This window comes from Pelecanus crispus, chromosome 7, assembly GCF_030463565.1.
Source record: "Pelecanus crispus isolate bPelCri1 chromosome 7, bPelCri1.pri, whole genome shotgun sequence".
NCBI lineage: Eukaryota > Metazoa > Chordata > Aves > Pelecaniformes > Pelecanidae > Pelecanus > Pelecanus crispus.
Genome location: NC_134649.1, coordinates 28,452,707 through 28,475,471, shown reverse-complemented (window position 1 = coordinate 28,475,471; position 22,765 = coordinate 28,452,707). Strand labels below are relative to the sequence as shown.

Genomic DNA, 22,765 nt, shown 5'->3' with positions numbered 1-22,765 from the left:
TAAAGGTCATAAAATCATATTCCCATACTCACCATTACCTGACATGGCCCCATATATTTGATGCATAAATTATTGGTTGTGCATATTAAATCATACATATTTTGTGTCTCTTGAGTTTATGAGACCAAACTGCTCTTTTTTTCATCTTATAATATTTTTTATATTGTTTGAGATTAAGTACTTTTGCTCTTTAAAAATTTACCTATATTTGTAATCATGTGGGCTCTGGCTTTGTACCTCCAGACAGTGTGAGGTTATCTTGAAGAAGTCTTAGATTTCCATTTTCCACAGGTAAGGTTATCTGTTTGAGTCTGCCTGTGGTATTATGGGGTGTGTTCTTTTACAAAAGTTGATTGTTCTAAATTTTAACCAGAGGAATTTTGCAATAATGTACTATTTAGTAATTCAGTCTAAAATGAAGGACATGCTGATTTAAGCATACTTGTGTCCAGAACTTTCTCTTTAAAGTTTATCAGTGTCTGATGCTTACCAGTTAAAATGTTAGTAGGTTTATTTTTAATTTGTTAGTGTTCTAAAGCTTTTTTGAGCAAAAAGAGAATTAGTAAAGTTACCTGAGTGTTTACTGTTTACAGGAGAGACAAAATTTTGTCCTCTCTGTGGGTGGGGTGTAGATGTTGTAACTCATTTGCAGAGGGCTGAGACAAATGAATGGGTATTTTGAGGACTGTCACTAGTCAACAGATATTCTTGCTGTACATGACAGCCTCTCTTTTCCATATCTGTATGTCTGTATTCTGTGTGAGAAGTAATTGGGGAGCAGCATAAAGATAGAAATGCTCTTTAAGGTAATGGTAAGAATCACGATTAATTGAGAAGCCCCACAGTTTACAATGGGGTTTTCCTGGAGACCCTTACGTGCTCATTTTTTCTCACACTCAGCCATTTGTCCCTCAAAGCTGCAGTGGTTGCAGCACTTGGAAGACTCCTGGAGTCTTGAAAAATGATGCCACTTAGATCTTGTATCGCTTGTGGCCTGTTCTAGCAGAAATTTTGCTTTTGCTCTGGTGGTCTCTTACAGTACCAGCACAAGTGGCAGTGAAACTGCCAAGTTATAAGGAAGTTGCTGACCAGCAAACAGGGATGAATTTGGGGTCTGAAACTTCTCCAACCAAGGATTTTTACTGAGTACTACTCCTTGTAAGCTTGCAGAGCCTAGCCTTGCTCTGAGAAAATTTTTAGTGTCTCCTTCATGGGTGATTCCTAGCAATGAAATAGCATCTATTATGCAGTTATTCAGCAAAGTGTATGACTTGTCATGTGTGACATGTTTGTTACCCAATGCAAGTGTTGAATTTGTTATCAGCCAAGTTTCAGAACAAGCTAGAAATAAAAAAAAATTAATTGCATTCATGAAGTTTTCCGAGTTACGGATTTTGAATATCAGAAGCCATAAGCTATTCCAGTTCCTTTCAGATGACTCAGTTGTGGATCCTGGCTTCATTGTCATTTGAAATACTATATTCATATACATAGCTTAATCATCTTCTGGATGAACGCAATGCAAATTCTCCTCTGCTTAGTTTCTAAAGGCTTTTATCAATCTTAGTCACCCATCTGTTTTCCTTGCCTGTATTCTATAGAGAATGAAAGCCAGTCATTGCATGGGTTTTATCTCAAAAAGCGTAAGAGGAAACATGCCACTTCAGAAACCGTGCCAATTAATAGAACAGATTTCTTAAAACACAGCTGTTAATCACAGTTTCAAACACCAAAGAGTTGCTGATGAAACTAAAAACCTTGGTTCCTTGCAGTCAGGTTTATTTGGCAAATCATCACAGGCCAGTCCCTTGGTTTCGGGTATCTGTGTGGTTCCTCAAGTTGTTGATCTGCGTCATCTTGCCACTGTAGATTGTAGATGTACCTTCAAGAATGTAGGGTAAGGGGAATGAGTGAAATGCCTTTGAACAGTGTGTATGCTTGTCAGTATTCCTCTCTTGCATTTCAAGTGCAACCAGAATCCCACAGAGCAGCAGTGTGCACACGGACTGAGGATTTACTTGTTGGCCTGTGACTGCACATTCATGAAATATTGCTTAAAGTGCTAAAGACTCAGTAAAGAACCACCTGGAAATCTGCATAGTTTGCTGACTCTTTATTCTTCTGAGTGAGATTAATGTAGTACCTGTAAATTTATCTTAAAATCTGTGTTTTCACAGTCTCCACATGTCTGTTTGAGATCCCCTGATACTTGTCATGATAGTTGGATTTCTTGATGGTAAATTTTCCTTTCCCTGGTAAAGATTGTTGAGGGAGCTGAAGTTATTCTAATATATTTGGGCCTTTAAAAATTATGATGCCACGCATCAATTAGGTAAAGGTTTTCATAATGCCCAAGTCTTCTTTTCAGAGCTGATGCATTTAATTTAGGAATCAGTTTTATGTAGTGTAAATTCTTCTCCTTTTTTTTTTTTTTTTGTATTTGTTAACTCAATGTCATTGTTTTTTTGGCTTAGTGATGTTTTAGTGTTGATGTAATAAAACAAAATAAAGATTGTAAAACACTCGATGATATCAGCCTACATATCTTTATCTTAGTAAGGGCATATAAGATATCTGAATATGTTTTTTGAATACATGTGTCTGTGATTTTTATGTGTGTGTGTGTATATAAACTTGTACATATGTATATGCACCCGTATATGCTTGAGTATATATATGAACACTTTTTCTTCCTGAAAAACACTGTAAAAGCAAAAAATATTATAAATCTGCCAAAAAGTAGCAAGCCTGTTGTTGATACTGTAAAAATTACCCATGATTAAAAAAGCTTCTGGTGAGTTAAACCACAGCTCATTCCTGCATATATAGTCCTATAGCTAATGCATCCCATCCCATGGCAGTACTTCTGTTCTGAGAGTTCTTTGTCTGTTGATGTTTCTGTTCATTAAGCAAGTTTGCTTTATTGTTTCTGTACAACTGCGTATTTGATTTCCAAGACATTTTATCTCTTCTACTTACAGTTTTTAAAAGGCTTATTTTTTTCTCAATATGAGCTCATGTTTAGTGTCTTCATTTGAAACATACTGATTTCTGTTACCTTCTGAATTGTGTAAATAGGTTAAATACTGGCTGTGAATACTTCCTCTCCAACATATTTTCTGTCAGTATTTATGCTGTAATTGCTGCTGCTTCTCCTATGTGAAATCTGAAATGTTGTCATGTGAGATTCAAAAAATGAAATGTCCCATTTTCTTCCTGGAGTACCATAAGGATTACTTCAGCCCTGAAGTGTTTGTGTAGAGGTTTTCCAAGTTAAGTCTTACATATAGCTTTCTTATTTCCTGAGAACAGTTGCTTTGGCCTTGTGACTTGAGTAAATCTAGAATATATCCTACAAACAATTTTTTGCTATATCTAGAAGATGGAACTGAAACGCAGCCAGCAAAGCTTCAGTTCAAGTGCACATTCCAGTTTTCCCAAATATAGATGAGAGTTTTGATATAACATGTTGGAAAAATACAAGCAAAATTTATCTTTCTGTTAAATTCTAGTACTTTCTCTGTAGTTTCAATTACATGATGTCATGTTATATAAACAACCTACAAACAACTTCTTTCAAATATCATAGTAGTGTGTGATTTAACTTTTGCCTGTAATATAATAATGACCTTTTGCCTGTAGGGATGGGGTCAGGAAGGCCAAGGCACAGCTGGAGCTGAATTTGGCAAGGGATGTAAAGATTAACAAGAAGGGCTTCTACAGGTATGTCAACCAGAAAAGGAAGGTTAAAGAAAGCGTACACCCCTGATGAACAAGGATGCCGACCTAGGATCAACAGATGAGAAGGCTGAGATACTCAACAACTTTTTTGCCTCAGTCTTCACTGGCAGCCTCTCTCCTCACCCCTTTCAAGTTGATGGACTACAAATTGGGGACCAGGGAGTTAAAGCCCCTCCCACTGTAAGGGAAGATCAGGTTTGAGACCACCTGAGGAACCTGAATGTAAGTAAGTCTATGGGACCTGATGAGATGCATCCCAGAGTCCTGAGGGAATTTGCTAACATAGTTGCCAAGCCACTCTCCATGATATTTGAAAAGTTGTGGCAGTCAGGTGAAGTTCCTGGTGACTGGAAGGAGGGAAGCATTGTGCCCATTTTTAAAAAAGGAAGAAAGGAGGACCCTGGGAACTGTCAGCTTCACTTCTGTGCCTGGGAATATCATGGAACAGATCCTCCTAGAAGCTATGCTAAAGCACATGGAGGACAGCCAGCACGGCTTCACAAAGGGCAAGTCCTGCCTGACTAACCTAGTGGCCTTCTATGAATGAGTGACTGCATTAGTGGACAAGGGAAAAGCAATGGATGTTATCTGTCTGGACTCCTGTAAAGCCTTTGCCACGGTCCCCCACAACATCCTTCACTCTAGATTGGGGAGATAAGGATTTGATGGGTGGACTGTTTGGTGGATAAGAAATTGGTTGGATGGTCGCATCCAGGGGGTAGCGGTCAATGGCTCTATGTCCACACGGAGACCGGTGACAAGTGGGGTCCCTCAGGGGTCCGTACTGGGACCAGTACTGTTTAATATTTTCATCAATGACATAGACAGTGGGATCAAGTGCACCCTCTGCAAGTGTGCAGATGACACCAAACTGAGTGGTGCAGTTGACATGCCAGAAGGACGAGACATCATCCAAAGGGACCTGGACAAGCTGGAGAGGTGGGCCTGTGTGAACCTCATGAGGTGCAACAAGGCCAAGTGCAAGGTCCCACACCTGTGTCAGGGCAACCCCCGATATCAATACAGGCTGGGGGATGAAGGGATTGAGAGCAGCCCTGCAGAGAAGGACTTGGGGGTACTGGTGGATGAAAAGCTGGACTTGAGCCAACAATGTGCACTTGCAGCCCAGAAAGCGAACCGTATCCTGGGCTGCATCAAAAGAAGCGTGGCCAGCACGTCGAGGGAGGTGATTCTGTCTCTCTACCCTGCTCTGGTGAGACCTCACCTGGAGTACTGCGTCCAGCTCTGGGGCCCTCAGCCCAAGAAGGACATGGACCTGCTGGAGCGGGTCCAGAGGAGGGCCACAAAAATGATCCGAGGGCTGGAGCACCTCTCCTGTGAGGCCAGGCTGAGAGAGTTGGGGTTGTTCAGCCTGGAGAAGAGAAGACTGCAGGGAGACCTTATTGCGACCTTCCAGTACTTAAAGGGGGCCTATAGGAAGGATGGGGAGAATCTTTTTAGCAAGGCCTGTTGTGACAGGACAAGGAGTAATGGTTTTAAACTAAAAGAGGGTAGATTTAGACTGGATGTAAGGAAGAAATTTTTTACTATGAGGGTGGTGAAGCACTGGAACAGGTTGCCCAGAGAGGTAGTGGAGGCCCCATCCCTGGCAACATTCAAGGTCAGGTTGGATGGGGCTTTGAGCAACCTGATGTAGTTAAAGCTGTCCCTGCTCACTGCAGGGGTTGGGCTAGATGACCTCTAAAGGTCCCTTCCAACCCAAAGCATTCTATGATTCTGTGAGTCTAGTATTACATCTTTCAGTCCACCTTTTAATAAAGATGTAACTTTTTAGTGTGTTTTCAGAGTGCGCTAATTGAGCAGTTGGCAGTTATTAAAATCCTGTCATAGCAAGAATACCTAGCATTTACAAAGTTCTTCACAATTCCAAACGTAAGGTTTTAAAATTGCAGGTAGTCAATCCTTTTTGACATAATTTTTCTGTATTATACTGGAGGAGATAATGAGTGTGGCAGTTGTCACAATGTCATGATTCTGTCAGTACTCCCCAAATCCTCCTGCAGTTTATTGCTTTGAATTTCCCTGGAACTTGTATCTGCCTCAAGCAAAATGGTGATACGTCTATGGCATAGTAATTTAGTTGCTGGATTAATAAAACTAGGTTAAGAAAACTACTGACTCTAAGCATGGACTGTAAAAATGGTGTTAGGAAAATATGGTGTCATTGACTCAATGTGTTTTCAGCCTAAATTAAACATATTTTTTCCCCTTCTGACTTGTGGCCCCATTTTTTGTTCTGAGGGCAAGCTGAATTTATTACTACTTTTGTCCCATCACCAGTAATAAAAAAGCTGGGGCTAAATTCAACCTGCAGTAATATTTGTGCCAACTGTTGTCTTTTGAACTGCAGAGGTGCAGCAGGGATTAGAACATGTGAAATAACTTTGCCAGTATGCAATACAGTCCAGATCTTTGCCTTAGTTATGCTGCCTCTGGAGGATTTAGACAAATGAGGAGCAAGATCTTGCGTACATAAACGGAGAAAATCTGGTAAGAAAATGCCTTTCTTTTTTTCTTCTTTTTCTTTTTTTTTCTATGGGTAGAATAGTATTTTTGTTTTCATTTCATACACAGCAAATTTAACATAATTTTTGAGTCGCTGAACAGTAAGTGTAAGGATAAAGAGCAATTTTATATTACTCAATTGAGATTGATAGCAATGTGAACTCATTAATGGTCAGATACACCATTGATATGTATAACTTATTTGCAGTAGAGGTACATCTACAGTTCAGGTCTACACATGATTGGTACTAAAAAGATATCTTTGTAGTTTTGGAATATGTTGTGAATCTGCTGAGCACTTGACATTACTGCTATGTTCTTCAAAGACGGCTAACATCAGGTAGTAATACTGGATGGAGGTTTTCATTTCTGAAGTGAAACTTATTTCCCACTCAGGCCAGTAATTCTTTGCTTTATCTTATTTATCATACCAAGAATGTGAAAGATCAAAATGCTTAGCTTGCTAGAAGTGTATTATACAAGTCTCTACATTTTATTTTCATTTAAGCATTTTGAAATTCTTACCAGAATTAATAATTTTTTTCAATATCTTATCAAAATTCATCATCACCATCAGTGGCATAATTTAATTCCCCCTTAAGTGATTGCAAGGCTTCTTGCTTGCTTTGTGCATATGCCAACAAGGGTCTTAAAATGGTCATTTTCATGGTGTGTGCAGCTAGATGGAGGATTGATTTTTATACCTGAATGTACTTGGAAAAGGGCACAGCTGAAGGACAGCTGGGTACCTATCAAAAGAAGCATGCAGTTTGTGAGAAGACACGCCAGAGACCTGGCTTCAGACTTCCATTAGTTTATCTTCTGCTTTCTCTGACTCTTTCATGAGAGCTCAGCAGTAAAGCAAATGTCTGCCTTTCCAACTCTAATGGTGGTGTTCTGCTGATTTAAATAGCATGCTCTTTTTGCTCAACTGTTCTCAGTTTCTGTATTTCCTGATATTTATTTCTACTCTTCTCAAAGGTTTTGATCTCGCAAGAGTCAGTGGAATGAATTTGCATGTTTGAAGTTAAGATGTAGTCAAATACCTGGTTAAATTGGGCCCCAAAAGCTAGTGAATACTTTTGTATATTTCCATGGGATACATTATTAAATCTGAATTTGACCAGTGTTGTTACAATACTATTATACTTCAAAGGTGTTTAAGTATAATATTACAGATTTTGCCAAATTCTGTGTACAAAATTTTGACAAACCAAATCCGCACCTGGTATTTGATGGCCTCTGATGCAGGGAGATGTCTTGTACTTCCTCTAACTGTTTACATGTGGTATCTCTGTGTTGGGAAATAGAAGTTTAAGTACTTTATTTGCCAAACTTAGGCTATATTATGAATAAATCCTCACTGAAATTAAGAGAACAAAAATATACGTATTAATTAAGGTTAATATATGTGTTCCTCAATTGCATTCATTGTCATGATAGGTACAGTTAATATGAAAATTCTTCTGTCAGCCCTCTCATTCTTTTGATGTTGCAGTTCTTAGTGTCACTAGTAGCAGAGATCATTTTCAATGCAGATGTGGCAATTCAGTCTTTGTGGCTTTATTGCTACTTTTGCAGATTCGTATGGGGTACTGTGTCAAACTTGGAAAGATAGATGTATATGCGAATATAGGTACATCACACAATTAAATTTAATGAGACTGGCAAGCTGTCAGCTCTTGTGTGAAGTATGTAAAGAACATAAACCTTGCTCCTTTGCTGAATAAATTAAGGTTTTGTTTATTGTTTTATAGTAATTTGTTTTATTTATTATATACTTGAGCTTCGGATTACCTCTACAGCAGTAGACTATCTCAAATGTGCAAAAAAAAAAAAAAAAAAATGTACATGTGGGATGTGCTTCATCCTTTATTATGATATGAAAAGGAGTAGCCAATACTCAAAAAAAAAGAGATTGGTTCCTGGATGTTTGCTTTTTGGGGGGGGGGGGGGGGGGCGGGTATTTCATTGTAAATAGATAAAACTCTTAAAATACTGAGACGCACTTGGTCATGCTGAATAGTGCTGCAAAAAAATCCAGAACAAAACAAACCAGTTTGTGTTTTAATATTGTAACCAGGGCAAAACGATGTACCTATATCTGTCTTGTGAAGGCATATTTGCAGTCTATGAATAAATAGTGACAAACAAAAAAAAAAAAAAGGAAACATCCCCAAAGAAAGTGAAAACAAAATAATCTCGCATTTGCACCAATCTCTGCTTCAGGAGCTGTGAGCCTTTTTCAACTAATAATTGAGAGCTATATCCTTTACAGGAGATAAGGGAGGCGACGCACTGCTACAGCTTCAAGGAAGGCAGCTCTTCCGGGGCCACAGCACTCTTAGTGCTGCCATTGCCATGTAAACTACTCTTGAAACCATAGTTAAGCACCTTAGAAAATCACAACATTTACTGAAGAAGTGTTGAAACCAGAATTTCCCAGCCTAAAATTCACTCAGATTATGCAAAAATGTGGGCTTTATCACCTATGATAATAACAAATAAAATAAACTGACTATCTTAAACACAAGCAGGAAAATGGAGAGTAATCAGCTCTCACTTCTTTTCTCCAGGTATTCATGTTGGTTTGCCTAAGATCCTGGGCTTGGATTCTCACTGACAGCTCTTTGTCTGTTAAACAGAGCCTATCCCACTAGGCTGGTGGGACTTCTTTGGCTGTAAGGATTTGTTTGTGTTGATCAGGAAGCAAGCTGGGGGCCTTAGAATTGGTGTGTCTTGACACGGCTTCTGCAGCAGTGTGCACTCAGCCAGCACTTCCATAAAAATTTAAGTTCCTTGGCTGAGAGTTGCTGTAAATGTGGTATTGCCATCTGTAACATGGATGTATTGTTTTCCCTCACAAGGTTCTTGAAAGTGCATTGACCTGAAACTAGCTAACTGCTTAAGTAAAAAATGTTAAGAATCTCTACCCCAAGAAGCTGCTTGAGAAAAATCATACTGTGTATTTTTATGCAAAGTAGAACAACAGATCATAATTTCTAAGTTTGAAATATATCTAAAAACATTTATCTTACTTTATTGAAGATAGCTAACAGATTGCCACGGCTTTTTTTTTTTTAATTTTGTTTTCTTTTTGGATTGATTTTGTTGAAGTTTTAGTCTTCTTTTTTGAAATTATCTCAGAAAGATCTGTCTCAGACTTTCAGGAACAGGGGATGAGTGGTAGGAAAAAAAAAAACAAAAGTGCTGTTTGCTTTGATTTCATTATTTTATTTTAGTTACTTAATTTACAATTTTTTTCTTCTTTATTTTATTGCACTTTAATAGGATGAAGCTACAGTACCAAACTGATTAGTCAAATTTTAATTTACATTAAAGTTCATCACAACCTTAGGAGAACAGAAGAAAGAAAACCTATGTCAAGTTTTAATATAAAGATTGAGCTGAGTCTTTGGGAGTCATAGTAGCAGAAAACTTAAGGCAGGTCTAAAAATGATTCATCACAGTGAAGAAAGTAAATGGAGGTTGTATTGTCCAATGTCCGAAAGTATAGTAACTTTAGATTTCTGTCAATAGAAAACAGTGTACGTTTTGCGACATCTGACACTTCCTGACAGAAGACCTGTATTAAGACTCTAGAAAGAGCTAACAGTAATTGGTAGCCTATTTGGAAAATCACTCTATCACATCCCATTACTGAGGTCTTAGTATGAAAAGGTGACAAGTGTCAAGGAATTTTTCTCACTGGCAGTTTTCAGCAGCCGCTAGGTGACAATGTTGATCCAGTTTCAGAGCTGCCTGTCTGACAAAGCTGTTACTAAAGTTAAAGGAATCACTTCAGGGGCTCTCAGATTCTGTTATGCACAATTTGTGCTCTTTTATGGACTGCAGTTGGCATTTTTCCTTCAGGTTGTAATTGCTGCTCTTTTAGTCTTTCCGATAATTCAGCTCTTGGTAAGTATATCTGAAAATTAAGTTCCCAGTTTTTGCGGTTGCCTTGCAAACTCAGGGAAGTCAAACATAAACTTGCTTCTAAGTGCTCTACTGTCTTGAAGGCAACCTTTTATGATGTGGTGATTGCCACGTTCGTCCACTACTTTGTACTACTGCTGATAGGAATGGGTTGCAAAGGTAGATTTTATATAGATGTGTCAGGTTCCATAGTCCTTCTCCATGGTCATAAGAGGCAATATATGAATCCTAGCCAAAAAATAAATTATTAATATCAGAGGCAAAAACCTTCTGACCCCTATAGAGGAGACAAGAAAAAAGAATTCAAGGAGGAAAAGGGAGCCTGTAATACATCCCTGCTGACACTTCCTTCCCTATACATCAAGGCCATTTAAGAAAGGGCTTTGCTTGATTTTTTTTTTTTTTTTTTTATGAATGTTCTGGATTTCCTTAGTCCTATTTCTTAATACTCTTCAGAGGGAAGAGGTCTTCTCAATCCACTTTTCCCAGAGAACGTACTTGTGTAAAACAGTGCCATTCAACTTTAATAACTATAGGTTGTTAAAGGACTGGATGCTTGATGGTCAAACAAGAAAGTCATAAGTAAAGCTAAATGAAATCTGAATGAACTGCTGTCAGGTACCTCAGATTTATTTTGCCTAAAATGAACTTGCCATGTCAGTCAGTAGCTGTGTGCCTGCTAAAGTGACATCAGTGCTGCTGCCCATGGGCAATCGTTTGGATAAACTGAGAATATGCCACTGGGGAAGGCATTCTGAGAGGATACATCAGGGAGCAAATTGCCCCCGGGAAGGAGTTCAGTATAAATAGCAGCCATGTGATTGTTATGCAACTAAAGCAATTTGTTGTCACACATCCATTATTGAGTGTAATCTAAATGTAATTGGAGTCAATCTAATAGCAAAATATTTACATGGGTTCTAGCAACAGAAGGGCTTTTGAAAATTGTTTTGTGTAGTGCTCTGAAGAGAAAAAGCATTAAGATAAAGAGCATTACTAAGATAAACTTAGCATTACTAAGCATCACAATAAACTTAGCACTATCAAAGGAATCATTAGACAGGAATTGTTAATTTTTCAGTGTAGTCATTTCACCTGCTGTCAGGCAAAAGTAAAATCATGTAATTCAGATATAGATCATGACACACAAGTATGTGGACCTTAAGAGTCCAAGAAAAACAGCAGTTTTTTAAAGCCTCAAATTCTATTTTAATAATTCCCAAAACAGTGCATTTACACATAAAACCAGTATGAAAATGTATGTATATTGGCTAATTAGTTTACCTTAAAGAATACGACTGTGGTATCTTAGACCAATTTACAAGCTTGTCTCACTGTCACTTTACATATATTTTGTACGTTCAATTAGTATTCCTCCTTTCTTTGTGAGGGAAAAAAAAGGTGTTGAGTACACTTAGATCTCATTCATTTAACCTTCATCTGCAGAATGTGGGTTTTGAAACACATGAGAAATGTATATTCTCAAAATACCAACATCCTTAGAACATGGGGGGGGGGGGGGGGAAATCAAGCAATTTCAGTGAATCCACAGCATGTGGAAATGTATTTTTTACTGTAAATATGTAATTTTACTATAAATCAGCATCACTTCTAAAATAACTTATATCACAGACATGCACTTGCTCTTCTCTTTTGCAAGCAGACACTCATGCCAAGGCTGAAAGACATGAGCTAGCTCCATTCTCAAAGCCATGTAGTTATATACACTATCGTGGTGCTGAGCCCAAAATAATCAGCCCTTCCTGTCAGTATCACTCGTAGCAATGCTGCTGGTAGTTGTCCAGCCACCTGTCCTCTGAGTGCAGGAGAAGGGTGTGTAGTTTTTGTGGAAAAAAAAAAAAAAAAAAAAAAAAGGAGGGGGGAGAAAGAAGGCATGTCAATTGTCCATGGAAATACCACTGTTTTCTCCACTTGCTTTCCTGCTTAGCTCCATCCTTCACATCCCAGGGTGCTCTGTCCTTTGTGCGGTTCCTCCCCAGGTTTCGCTGCTCTTGCTGTGGCTTCTGAGGAGCACCAGTGACCTGACCAGGGTACTGCTGCCCAGATGGAAATTGTGCTATTGTTTTGTTTATTGTATTCTTTCAGAGTTTTTTCCTTGTTGCTTGCAGTCTTGTAAAGTAGCAAAAATGCCTTAATTCTTAAGTACTCATCTATCTCGGGTGAAGAAAACAGTATTTGTAGCTAACTTCAGAAGACAGATCCAGAGTGGCTGCATTCAGAGGAATGGCATTAGTGATGCAAAGCCAAACTGCTGTGTCTCAATAACTGCATAATAATATTACAGTTTGACTCCACTAATGCACAGAGGCAGTTGTACTTGACAGAGCACTTATGCCTTTCAGCCTACTCTGAACTGAGACATGGTAATTTTTAGGGAATGAGCTTTTTTGTGTTTTATATAGCTCCAAAGCTGATTGTTAGCACATTCATCATAATAATTACCTGCCATTAATGATATTGTAGCCCTTTAGCACAACAGAGAACAGCATTGTGTGATGTGTGTGTAAGACGTGTGAAGGTTGTACACAAAAATACAAATGAAGCCTATAAAAGCTTCAGAGGGAATTTATCCCCAGTGTAATTCCATTGGGCTTTCAGGATCACACCAGTCAGAGTGATATCATCATTGGCAGGTCAGAGAGATTCAAGTGACTATAAAGTACTAACTATTAATACATTAAAACCAGAGGAGGTTTTAAAAGACCTGAAATGCTAGACTTGGACACTGTAGTTCTCTCTTCAATGAAAAAATGGATAACACAGTTATTTACAGCCTAGCTGTGAAATGTTTGTCCCACGATGGACTGGAAGTGTTGTCTATTCCTTTGTTCCATCTTGATGATACGTTAGTGCCATAAGGCAGGGAGATGGTTCTGAGTTTTGTGATGGAGCTTTTACTCCATCACACTCATAATGTGATGGAGTAAAATAATCACATTCTTTTATATGAAACAGTAACCATTTATTATAGAATCATAGAATCGTTTAGGTTGGAAAAGACCTTTAAGATCATCCAGTCCAACCATTAACCTACACTACCAAGTTTATTGTTCATTTATTCACTCATAATTATATTAATCAGCAGTGGATATAATTATATCCAGGTCATGAGTGAGATATTAGAGGATTTTTAGTCTATGACATCATGGTTCTATGTAAACTATTCTGTTACATGCCAAGACCTCTTCCTTACTGGTTTGTTGTAGAGAACACAAGTCATGTAAATAAATGTGCAACTTTCAAGAAAGGAGTTGTGTCAATGGATAATCTGGTAGCCTGCTATTAAATTTACTGCTCAAAGATGTTTGTAAATAAATGAAAATGGAAAAAGAAGAACTAGATACATTTTTATTTTTGTTTAAGAATGAAATAATTCTTTCATCTAGCAATGATATCATTAGAAAAGTTGTTCTAGTCCATTTCCAGAACCTGAATTAAGGATCTTCAGCCAAATGCCATACAATGTAATAACCAAATTTTATTCTAAAATTCATTAGTTTTCCACTGAGATGCTTACCCCCCCTCCCCTCCCGATTTTGAAACAGTAGGGGATTTAAAATAAGGCTACAATACAGACAAGTTTTCTTTTCTAGCTTTACCAAAAATAACTGCAAACAGCTTAATGATATACCTAATGAAAACAGGTTTCTCATTTTTGGCGTGGATGTAGGGGCAGGCACTGAAGGATAATAATCTACTCTGTCCAAGAGTATTTGTGACTCACTGTTTTGATGATGGTCTTTGTGATAACAAAGAAACAGTAGGGGCAAAAAGGGAGTATGAAAAGTTTCAATCATTAGACAGCACTAGAGGGTGTAAAGGTTAGTTTCTTCAGAATCGGCTGTAAGTCATCATAAGGGGTAATATTACCCAGGGAAGTGGTTTAAGTATACCCGTTAATACAACCAAATACTGAGTGTTACATGCCATGTGATCAGACCATGTTACCAGCAACCCAGTACTCTAGTGTATATTCATGTTACTTAAATTGCATATATATACCCTGTATATGCATAAGTTCTTTTCTATTTCATGTTTCATCAGAGGGCCATGTGAGATTCTTATGCCTTTGTGAAGATACATGAGCAGCCTGCTGTATACAGAGAACAGATTTTAATTTTTAATTAGTTTTTTTTTAAGCAAAACTATTGATTTTCACCTCTCTGTTTCATGCTGACATCCTACATTGTGTGCACTTTAATAAGGGTCCTGTATGTTTGTAGCCACCATTTATTACACTCAAATTTCAGGCACTAGTCACTTAAGTATATTGCACTTGCTTTAGTGGGAGTTATCCTGCTGTTCTAAAGATTTTTTTTTCCCCAAACTGATTTATCAAATTAATGGAAAAGTGAAAAAAAAAATCCAAGTACATTAGAAACCAACTGCCAAAGTGAAACACAAATGCATGACAATGCTTGTCATGGATGCAAGACGCTGTGACGTCAAGTTTGAGGGAACAGGGAAACTTGGAAGTCAAATGTGGTAAGACCTGTTGAAATAAAATGTCTGCATGTTTCAGCTGTGAATGGGCATGACATGTTCCAAAACCAAGAAGAGTCTGCCACTGCCTTCAGTAGCATTTGAAGTAGGTTGGGTGTGGGATGGAACTGTAAGGTCACAACAAAATGGCTAGTTTCTAAGCCTCCCTATATGTTTATTCACATAAGCATTGGAAGCTATTTTCCAAACAATGCTGAACATTTATTAGTGTCAAATGAGGGGGGGGGGAGGGGGGGGAAAGCAGCAAACTTCTGTGATACATGAACTCAAACAATAGATCTGGAATAAATTCTAACTGTAGATCCTAGACAGAAAGAAAGCATTAAGCTAAACAGAAATTGTTCAGACTGAACAATGCTTTTTGCTACAATGTTAAGAAAACCTTGAGCATTTCAAGAAAAAAGGTGATTCACTTACCATTCTATTTAATAAATGAAGCCTGCAAATCTCTTCCACATTAATTGAATTGCAGTTTACAGAATTGCAGTTTATACAAATGTGTACTCTGTGTACTAGTGAACTGTTTCTTGCTCAATAATCCTGAGTATTACTGTCTTGCTAAATATTGAAGCAAAACTCGTAACTTTTTAGTTGCAATTAATCCTAGCAGTTATACCTATGTTATCAAAGAATGTGAAAACAGATATATTCACTAGTTTGCACTCTTGCAGGCATGATATAGTAACACTTTCTGGGATCTTTACAAACTCCGTTGGGAATGCTGTCTGTATGTTTCATGTAGATAGCTGATGTGTTTTCCTGTCTTTGCACGTTGTTAGCAGCATTATTTATACAGTTTGATGGAGTATGTAGCTTAAGCACAACATAATGGCCTCGCCAGATAAACGGTTGAATGTAGCTCTTGAGCCTTCAGTTAGCAGTTCCAGCTTCCCCCTTTGCAGAGGGGGTTTTTTCAGATAAAAGACAAATGGATCGGAAGTGGTAAATACAATGCTATTTTAGTGGAATGTGAAATACTGCCACGGAATAGATTCCCTCTTCTTTCCTCGTATGAGGTCAGAAAACATGTTCTCTCAAATACTTTTTTTTTTTTCTTCTGTATTCTGCGCATCTGATTTAATGTGTTGGTTGGTATAAGCAGAAATGTTTGCTAATTGCTCATTTTTTTATGTTTGTACAATTAAAGCTATACAGTAAAGCAGTTTACTATTTTATGCATATCTAGGTTTATAGTCACAAGAGAGTGATTATTTTATTTTGGGGAAACAAGAAATATCATTTAGGAAACTCTCCACGAGAGATTGCATAGTGCATTTCTTCTGTAATATTCTGCATTAATACAAAATGATGGTTGCCTTTTAAAAAAATTGAAAAGCTCAGTGCAGAGAAAATATTCTAAAATTATCCAAGTGCGTACACCACTATGTTCCTATGTGTTTATTTGAAATTCTCTCCTGCAGAGGTGATTTATGTAGAATAACATTTAATAAATCTGCAGAAATTCTGGATGTTTGTGCTCACCCGATCAAAATGCACACATAAATCTGAAGACACAATTTTACTCTGGTCTGCACCGGAGGGTGATACAACCTTACTAAACCATGCTGTTTCTAGGTTATGTGGTTCACTTGCTGCAGCAGGGATGCAACACTTTGCAAAAAGCAAATTCTTTGCCGCGCTTTGAGTACTCATGGTCAAGAATGCAGTATGCAACGGGAGAAGGTGGAATGGAATATTACTGCTGCTGTGGAGCGTGGGAGGGTGGCTCAGCCAGCACAGACTGAGTTCCTCAGCGGTGTTGTCAGTGCTCACTAAGGATGTCCCTGTGACACACTGCCATTGTGGTCTTTCTTTTCATGGCCTGTCCCACCATAAATTTTGCAGGTGACCAAAGCAATAAGAATAGCTGTAATGTTTTAGGTGTCTCATACAATTCTGTTAAAATCGTTCTTATTTCAGGTAGCACCTACCAATTAAAAAAAATGCCCCATGTTGGTTAAGCTATAGGATTCACCATGATATTTGATGAGCTGTTTCAGTGTTTATTTTCACTGTTAGATTTTGAGCCCTGTTTCTAGTCTGATGTTCTAATTTCTGCTCCCAGCCCTTTGTTAACAAATTTCTCTTCATGTAGATTCATACAAGCTGTGATCTTGTAATTCCTTAAATTCCTCTTTATTAAATGAAATTGACTAACATCCTTTTAAGATATATTTTCCAATCCTTTATTTGCATTACAGTTGTTTTTCTGATTCTTCTGCAGCTGATTCTTCTCGATTTCTGGACATTGATACTGGATTATTGTAGCTTATCTAAACATGGAAGTAAATAAATATATCTATCCCTAAATGGTATTGCCTATTTTAACAAGAAAAGATCACATTAGCCCTTTGCTGCAATGTAATACATGGGAAATCATGATTACCAGATTATTTGCCTTCTCTGAACCGAGTCCTCAGTCCATCTTTTGTTTGATGTATGTATGTATGTATGTATGTATGATGTATGTATGATCTTGCTTTCGATTACTTGGCACTGCAAGTAACCTGCCGCTCTTTGCATTTATGACTTCCCTCTTCTTGTTCCCTGCTGTGTATCATTTGCAGACTTTAACATTGCAATGAGCGTGTTGTCTCCCAAATCATTACTTATTTTACAGGGAAACCATCTAACTCTGTTCTTTCCTTTCCTCAATCTAAAGCCCCATGCTACACTTTGCTACTAAATTGTGCAGCCCTCTACCATGGTGCGTGTCCTTTCCCCAAATCTATCTGCACTTCAGAGGTTCTTTCAGCAGTTCCACTGTACTCAGTGGCCGTTCCTTGTGTCACAGAGAGGGGCAAGCGACTCATCCTGAATTGGCATCAGTTTAGGTTGACAAGTGGTGATGTCTCAGACTGGCCTTTCCCTGCTAGTGCAGGAGAGAGAGGACCAACAGTGAAGATATTTTACAGACTGTAACATGTCTGGAGCATGTTCAGAGAAGGGCAACGAAGCTGGTGAAGGGTCTGGAGCACAGGCCTTATGAGGAGCGGCTGAGGGAGCTGGGGTTGTTTAGCCTGGAGAAGAGGAGGCTGAGGGGAGACCTTATCGCTCTCTACAGCTACCTGAAAGGAGGTTGTAGTGAGGTGCGTGTTGGTCTCTTCTCCCAAGTCATTAGCGATAGGACAAGAGGAAATGGGCTTAAGCTGCGCTAGGGGAGGTTTAGGTTGGATATTAGGAAAAATTTCTTCACAGAAAGGGTAGTCAAGCATTGGAACAGGCTGCCCAGAGAGGTGGTGGAGTCACCATCCCTGGAAGCGTTCAAAAAATGGGTAGATGTGGCACTTCAGGACATGGTTTAGTCTAGTCTACCCTTGATTGGTTTAGTGTGGACTTGGTAGTGTAGGTTAATGGTTGGACTGGATGATCTTAAAGGTCTTTTTCAACCTAAACGATTCTATGATTCTATGATTCTATGTCTCTTCTAAAGCTGTCTGAGAATGTCACCAGCAGTCAGCATTGACAGTTTGACTCCATATTGCTGAAGTGCTTTGGCAGGGGCAAGAGGGACCTGGAAATGTCCCTGTGAGCTTCTGCTGTCTTTGATTTGGGTGTTTGTGGCTAGGAATGAGTCTCATCTTATAGAAGTGACAGCACATGGTAATTGCAAACCCACCTATCAGAAGAAAGCTAACCACCAGCTTTGTTAGGGATATTACATGCTTTAACAAGGAACCCCACTCATGTGACAAGGTGCTACATAAAGAGCCGAGCAGACTTTAGCATCTTCAGCAGATAACCTCTAATACCTAGCTCAGGTTTGGGTCTAGGAGTAGCATTTGCAAAATGTGTCTTAAATTGAACTGCCAAGAGTAGTATTAATTTTGGAAGACCTTCAGAGATCTTCCATCTAACTAGCCTAACTTCACCAGACTAGATGGTGTCCCAGCATGAACTGCTGTTCTTGGAGTCTTGTGAATAATGAGGCTAGGGAGAAAACAATATGCTTGAGTTACCACAACAGTTTTGCTATGAGGATGGGGAGCACAAGAAGAGAAGGGAAGAGAGTACATCCTCTTCAAAGCTGTTGCATAAAATCCAGAGTATCAAATTTCAGTAGTAAAACTGGAAGACAAGCTCTGGAAATTTCTTAGGATTTTAATCAGAAATCCGTAGAATTGTGAGAGAGATCAAACTTGAGTGAGTATGAATGTTCAATAAGCATCCATTATTTCAATTTCACATAGAATGCTTTTTTATTGTTCAGTCTCTAGGAAATTCAACAATATTTTAAATTATTTTTACTGATTATGTTCTCATTACCAGTCCATCTTTAAACGTATTCAATAAGGGATACATTAAATAGCTGGCCTATATAATCATAGTGGTTTTGCTGGCAGGAAACTCATGAACCTGAGTAAGCAATGGTTGAATTTGTTTGCACACAAGCATGGTCCTACCAAGCCCAGTGGGACACTGTGAGGGGGCAACTGGTTGCAAACTCACATAGCTTCCGACTGAGAAAAGAATTGCTAATAGTACAATTAATCTCCATATATTAAAAAGTGTAGGATTTAGGGATGTAAATCTTCTTGCTATAAGAGTTGATAATTTAGTGGAAAAATACTAAGTTAAATGATTTTTTAAAATTTAGAAACTGCTTTTCATATGAGTAGATGGCAGCAGAATGAAACTTGCCTGTCAGTACATCACCAAGCCTATTTTTGAAATGAAATTAAATCAAACTTGCCTATCTGAGGACCCAGACTTTGAGCCCTGGGATCTGTTTGTAGCATGTTTGTGATTAAAACTAGTGTTGCCAGTGCATGTGCTTTTTTGTGGTAGAATAGTTTGATGTTTCTGTTCAAGCTAGTGGTAGTGAACAGCTCATTGTATCTTGTGGGTTTTGGAGGTATGCCTCCCAAACAGTGGGCGCCTAGAGTCATATCGGCTTAGGTTTATTTGGGAGACCAGCTTTTTTGAGAATTTCAGAGCCCATGTTACTAAAATAAGTGTAATTATTGCTCCAGCAATTAAAATGAGGTCTCGCCAAAAGAACTCAAGACACTTGATTGGGAGAAGCCTCTTACAAGTCCCCAGCTCATTCCCAGTCAGCTGCCTCAAGGGTTTCATCCTCATGGGAGCTGGGGTTGCACATCTGATGTCTGCAAGAGAGGGTGCAGAGATATCTTCTAACCAGAGTTTTAGATACAGAATATGACAGTCACAGTTCCAAGGATTGTCAAATATTTTCACTTCCTCCAGGCTGTGCAAGCTGTCCAGGGCACCGGGAGGAACCGAGGTCAGGCTGTTGTTCTGTAGATAAAGCCTCTTGGTGTCAACAGGCAGGGCAGGCACTTCCGTCAGCTTCCTTGAGCTGCAGTCTATCTGCAAACCCTTCATTTCTCCCAGTGACTTACAATTGCAGGAGGGAGGACAGACTTCAGTTTGGGTCATGTGGAACAGCAACGATATGGCAAATCCTGCAAGAGTGATGAATTCTGTCTTGTTCATGTTTCAACTACCCAGAAAATAAGAATAATAATGTGATAAGTATGATTCATCAGCATGTTTCTAAATGCAGAACTACAACACAGCTATTTCTTTCTCAGGATTACTCGTGAGGTTCAGGTTTTTGGAAGAAAATCTTTAGCTTTCTGATTTCCCACAGAACCATTCTTCCTGACATTAAGTAGCATAAATGCAACTGGGAGAGAGCACAGTGCTTCCATTTTGTCTCTAGTTCATTGCTTTTCCTTTGTAATTGTACAAAATTATTGTTCAAAGTTTTAGAACAGAATGTCACCAGGAGACAATGGTAAAAACTAGGTTAGTTTTAGGCAAAGATATTGATTCTGTTTCTGTATCTTCATAGGTCTAGTGTTAAAATTGTGCATTGAATTCAGTTTTCAAAATTGAGCTTAAGAGATTGAATAATTGTAAATGTCTAAAAATCTTCTTTCTGAGAGTATGAAGATTCTAACCAGGAAGTATGTATTTTTATATGGCAAAAAGTTCTTTTTTGCTGTCTTGTAGTTTCATGCATCTCTGAGAACATACAGCTTAAGATTTGGATGAATAGAAAACTGGAAATTTTGCATATCTGGTACTGCTTGTCTTTTAGGGATTAAATAACCATGCTTTAGGCTAGCAGATAATTATCCCTTTTGCTATGTCATTCCCACTTGTGTAGAGTGGATCCCACTAGACTTCCATCTTAGTCCCTTCTATTTGGCAGCTTAAAACCTTGAAAACTCTTCCCTTCCTGTATTTCCTACTACTACTCTGCATTTAAAAATACATAGCTAGCCTTGGGACCAGATTGGAATTTGAAATACAAACTCCCTTGCACAAGTTGGGGAATTTCCAATCTTGAAACCATCTTTCTTTATGATTTTAATACATCCCATAATTAAAATGTATTTTCTTCTTCTTTTTTCCAATTTGTTTGCAATAAGTAAGTACTGAAGCAAAAATATTTGACTGTATATTGCCTCGGATACTACTTGCAGAATGGCAGATAATGTAAGAAGTGTTGGGTTTTTATACACTATCCACTTAAAGAAAATTCCATTTTAACTGAAGAACGTGAAAACAGTTGTATAAATTTGTTTGCAGGCAAGCATTAGAAGCACATTGAGTATGATTTTAAAATTGGACTGGACAAAGCCTGAGAAATAACAAGTGGGTAGAACAGACCTATTAACAACAACAAATACAGAGTAAAAGAGGTTTTTACATACTAAGGCAATAAGGAGCCTAATTTATACTAACGCAGAATGGAATTTGAAAAAAAAAAAGTCTTCAAAATAATGTTTTCAAGTGTAGAGATATTTTAGAATTTTAAAAAAAAAGTTTTCCTCTTAAAAACTTAAAATAAACTGAGACTATTTTTTTTCTCTAGGAAGTTTCATTTAATAAAGACTAAATTGTAGGAAAAATGGATTTATTTTGTTTTAAATTAATTTGCTTCAATTTATTTGCAAGGATTATGTAATCAGCTTTATCAAAATAAGGTTAGACAGCTTTAGATTCCTGATCTAAATACTACATTCCTATATTTTAAACTGGATTAACACTACCTAAAATTATAAGCTTCATCACAGAGAAGCTGAAATCTTAACAATCGCTTATGTCTTTGATTGCAAGTAGGTAGTCTGAATATCTTTGCCCTGAATCTGGATACTCATCTGTTATTTTTCAAGAAATCTACTAGAGCTGTTTTTTCAAAGTAGACATCTTACAAGGACAGACTATGTCATGTGACTAAAATAAAGTTAAGCAATATCTATAGAAAAGACGCTCTCTTCTGATTTAATATATAAACAGCAAGAAATTCCAAATCAAACAGAAATAAGAACTGTGGCAAAAATGCAGAAAGGAAGAGTTGGTGAGATGCCTGACTGACACTTACCTTTATTTATTCCCTCTTGATTCCTTTTACCTCTGCTTGGTAAAGTGTTGGAGTACATATAGCAACTGGAGCTGACTTTTTAAAGGCTCGGTAAGGAAATGTGCTAAAGAAGACGGGCTTTTTCCTATGCATAACAGGAAACCATTCCCATTGGAAGATGCTATATATGGTTGACATGTCATGGCATATAGTGCTTGGGGCATTTTTGTATTTTCTGCAGACAAGAGGAAATAGTTTTTAATTTTTTTTTATTTTTTGTATTTTTCCCATTAAACCTGGCAATGTCTGGAAAACCTAAAATGACTCATCTGAAATCTAGTGGGTTTTTTCCTCAGCTGTAATTATCTACAGGTATAAAAGTTAGCTTGTCCTTCAGCTGCTGACACATGCAAGCCCAAGTAAGATATAAGGGAGCTAAAGTTAGCTCAGGAAGTAGAGTTGTTCTGTTTTAGTCAAAGTCGGGTGTGTTTGATATCTGCCTTTCCACTGATTAAGTAAAATTTGTAAAAAACATACCATAGCATTGAAATACCTTATGTTAGTCAGATGAGGTCAGCTTATATGTCAGATGAGATCTTTAAGGGATAGAGAAATATTAATGCCATTATGTTGAAATAGTGGTGAAAAGTCACCCAAAATACAGTATTCAATTCTGGTCGCCCATGCTCAAAAAAGATTAAG

General features: G+C 38.0%; 1 protein-coding gene across 2 annotated transcripts; it reads right to left on the bottom strand.

Annotated features, from left to right (window-relative positions):
- Positions 1-18,809: 18,809 nt before the first annotated feature.
- On the bottom strand, positions 18,810-22,160 carry GP9 (glycoprotein IX platelet). Of its 2 annotated transcripts, none has more exons than XM_075714320.1 (2): positions 22,085-22,160; positions 18,810-20,153 (listed from the first exon to the last, which is right to left on the bottom strand). In XM_075714320.1, exons 1-2 carry the CDS (start codon positions 22,140-22,142, stop codon positions 19,558-19,560), a joined length of 654 nt encoding a protein of 217 aa, XP_075570435.1. In that variant the 5' UTR covers positions 22,143-22,160; the 3' UTR covers positions 18,810-19,557. The 2 variants fall into 2 exon arrangements, with proteins under 2 accessions (XP_075570435.1, XP_009488046.1); XM_009489771.2 differs by having other exon boundaries at positions 18,810-20,191; positions 22,085-22,119.
- Positions 22,161-22,765: the final 605 nt, after the last annotated feature.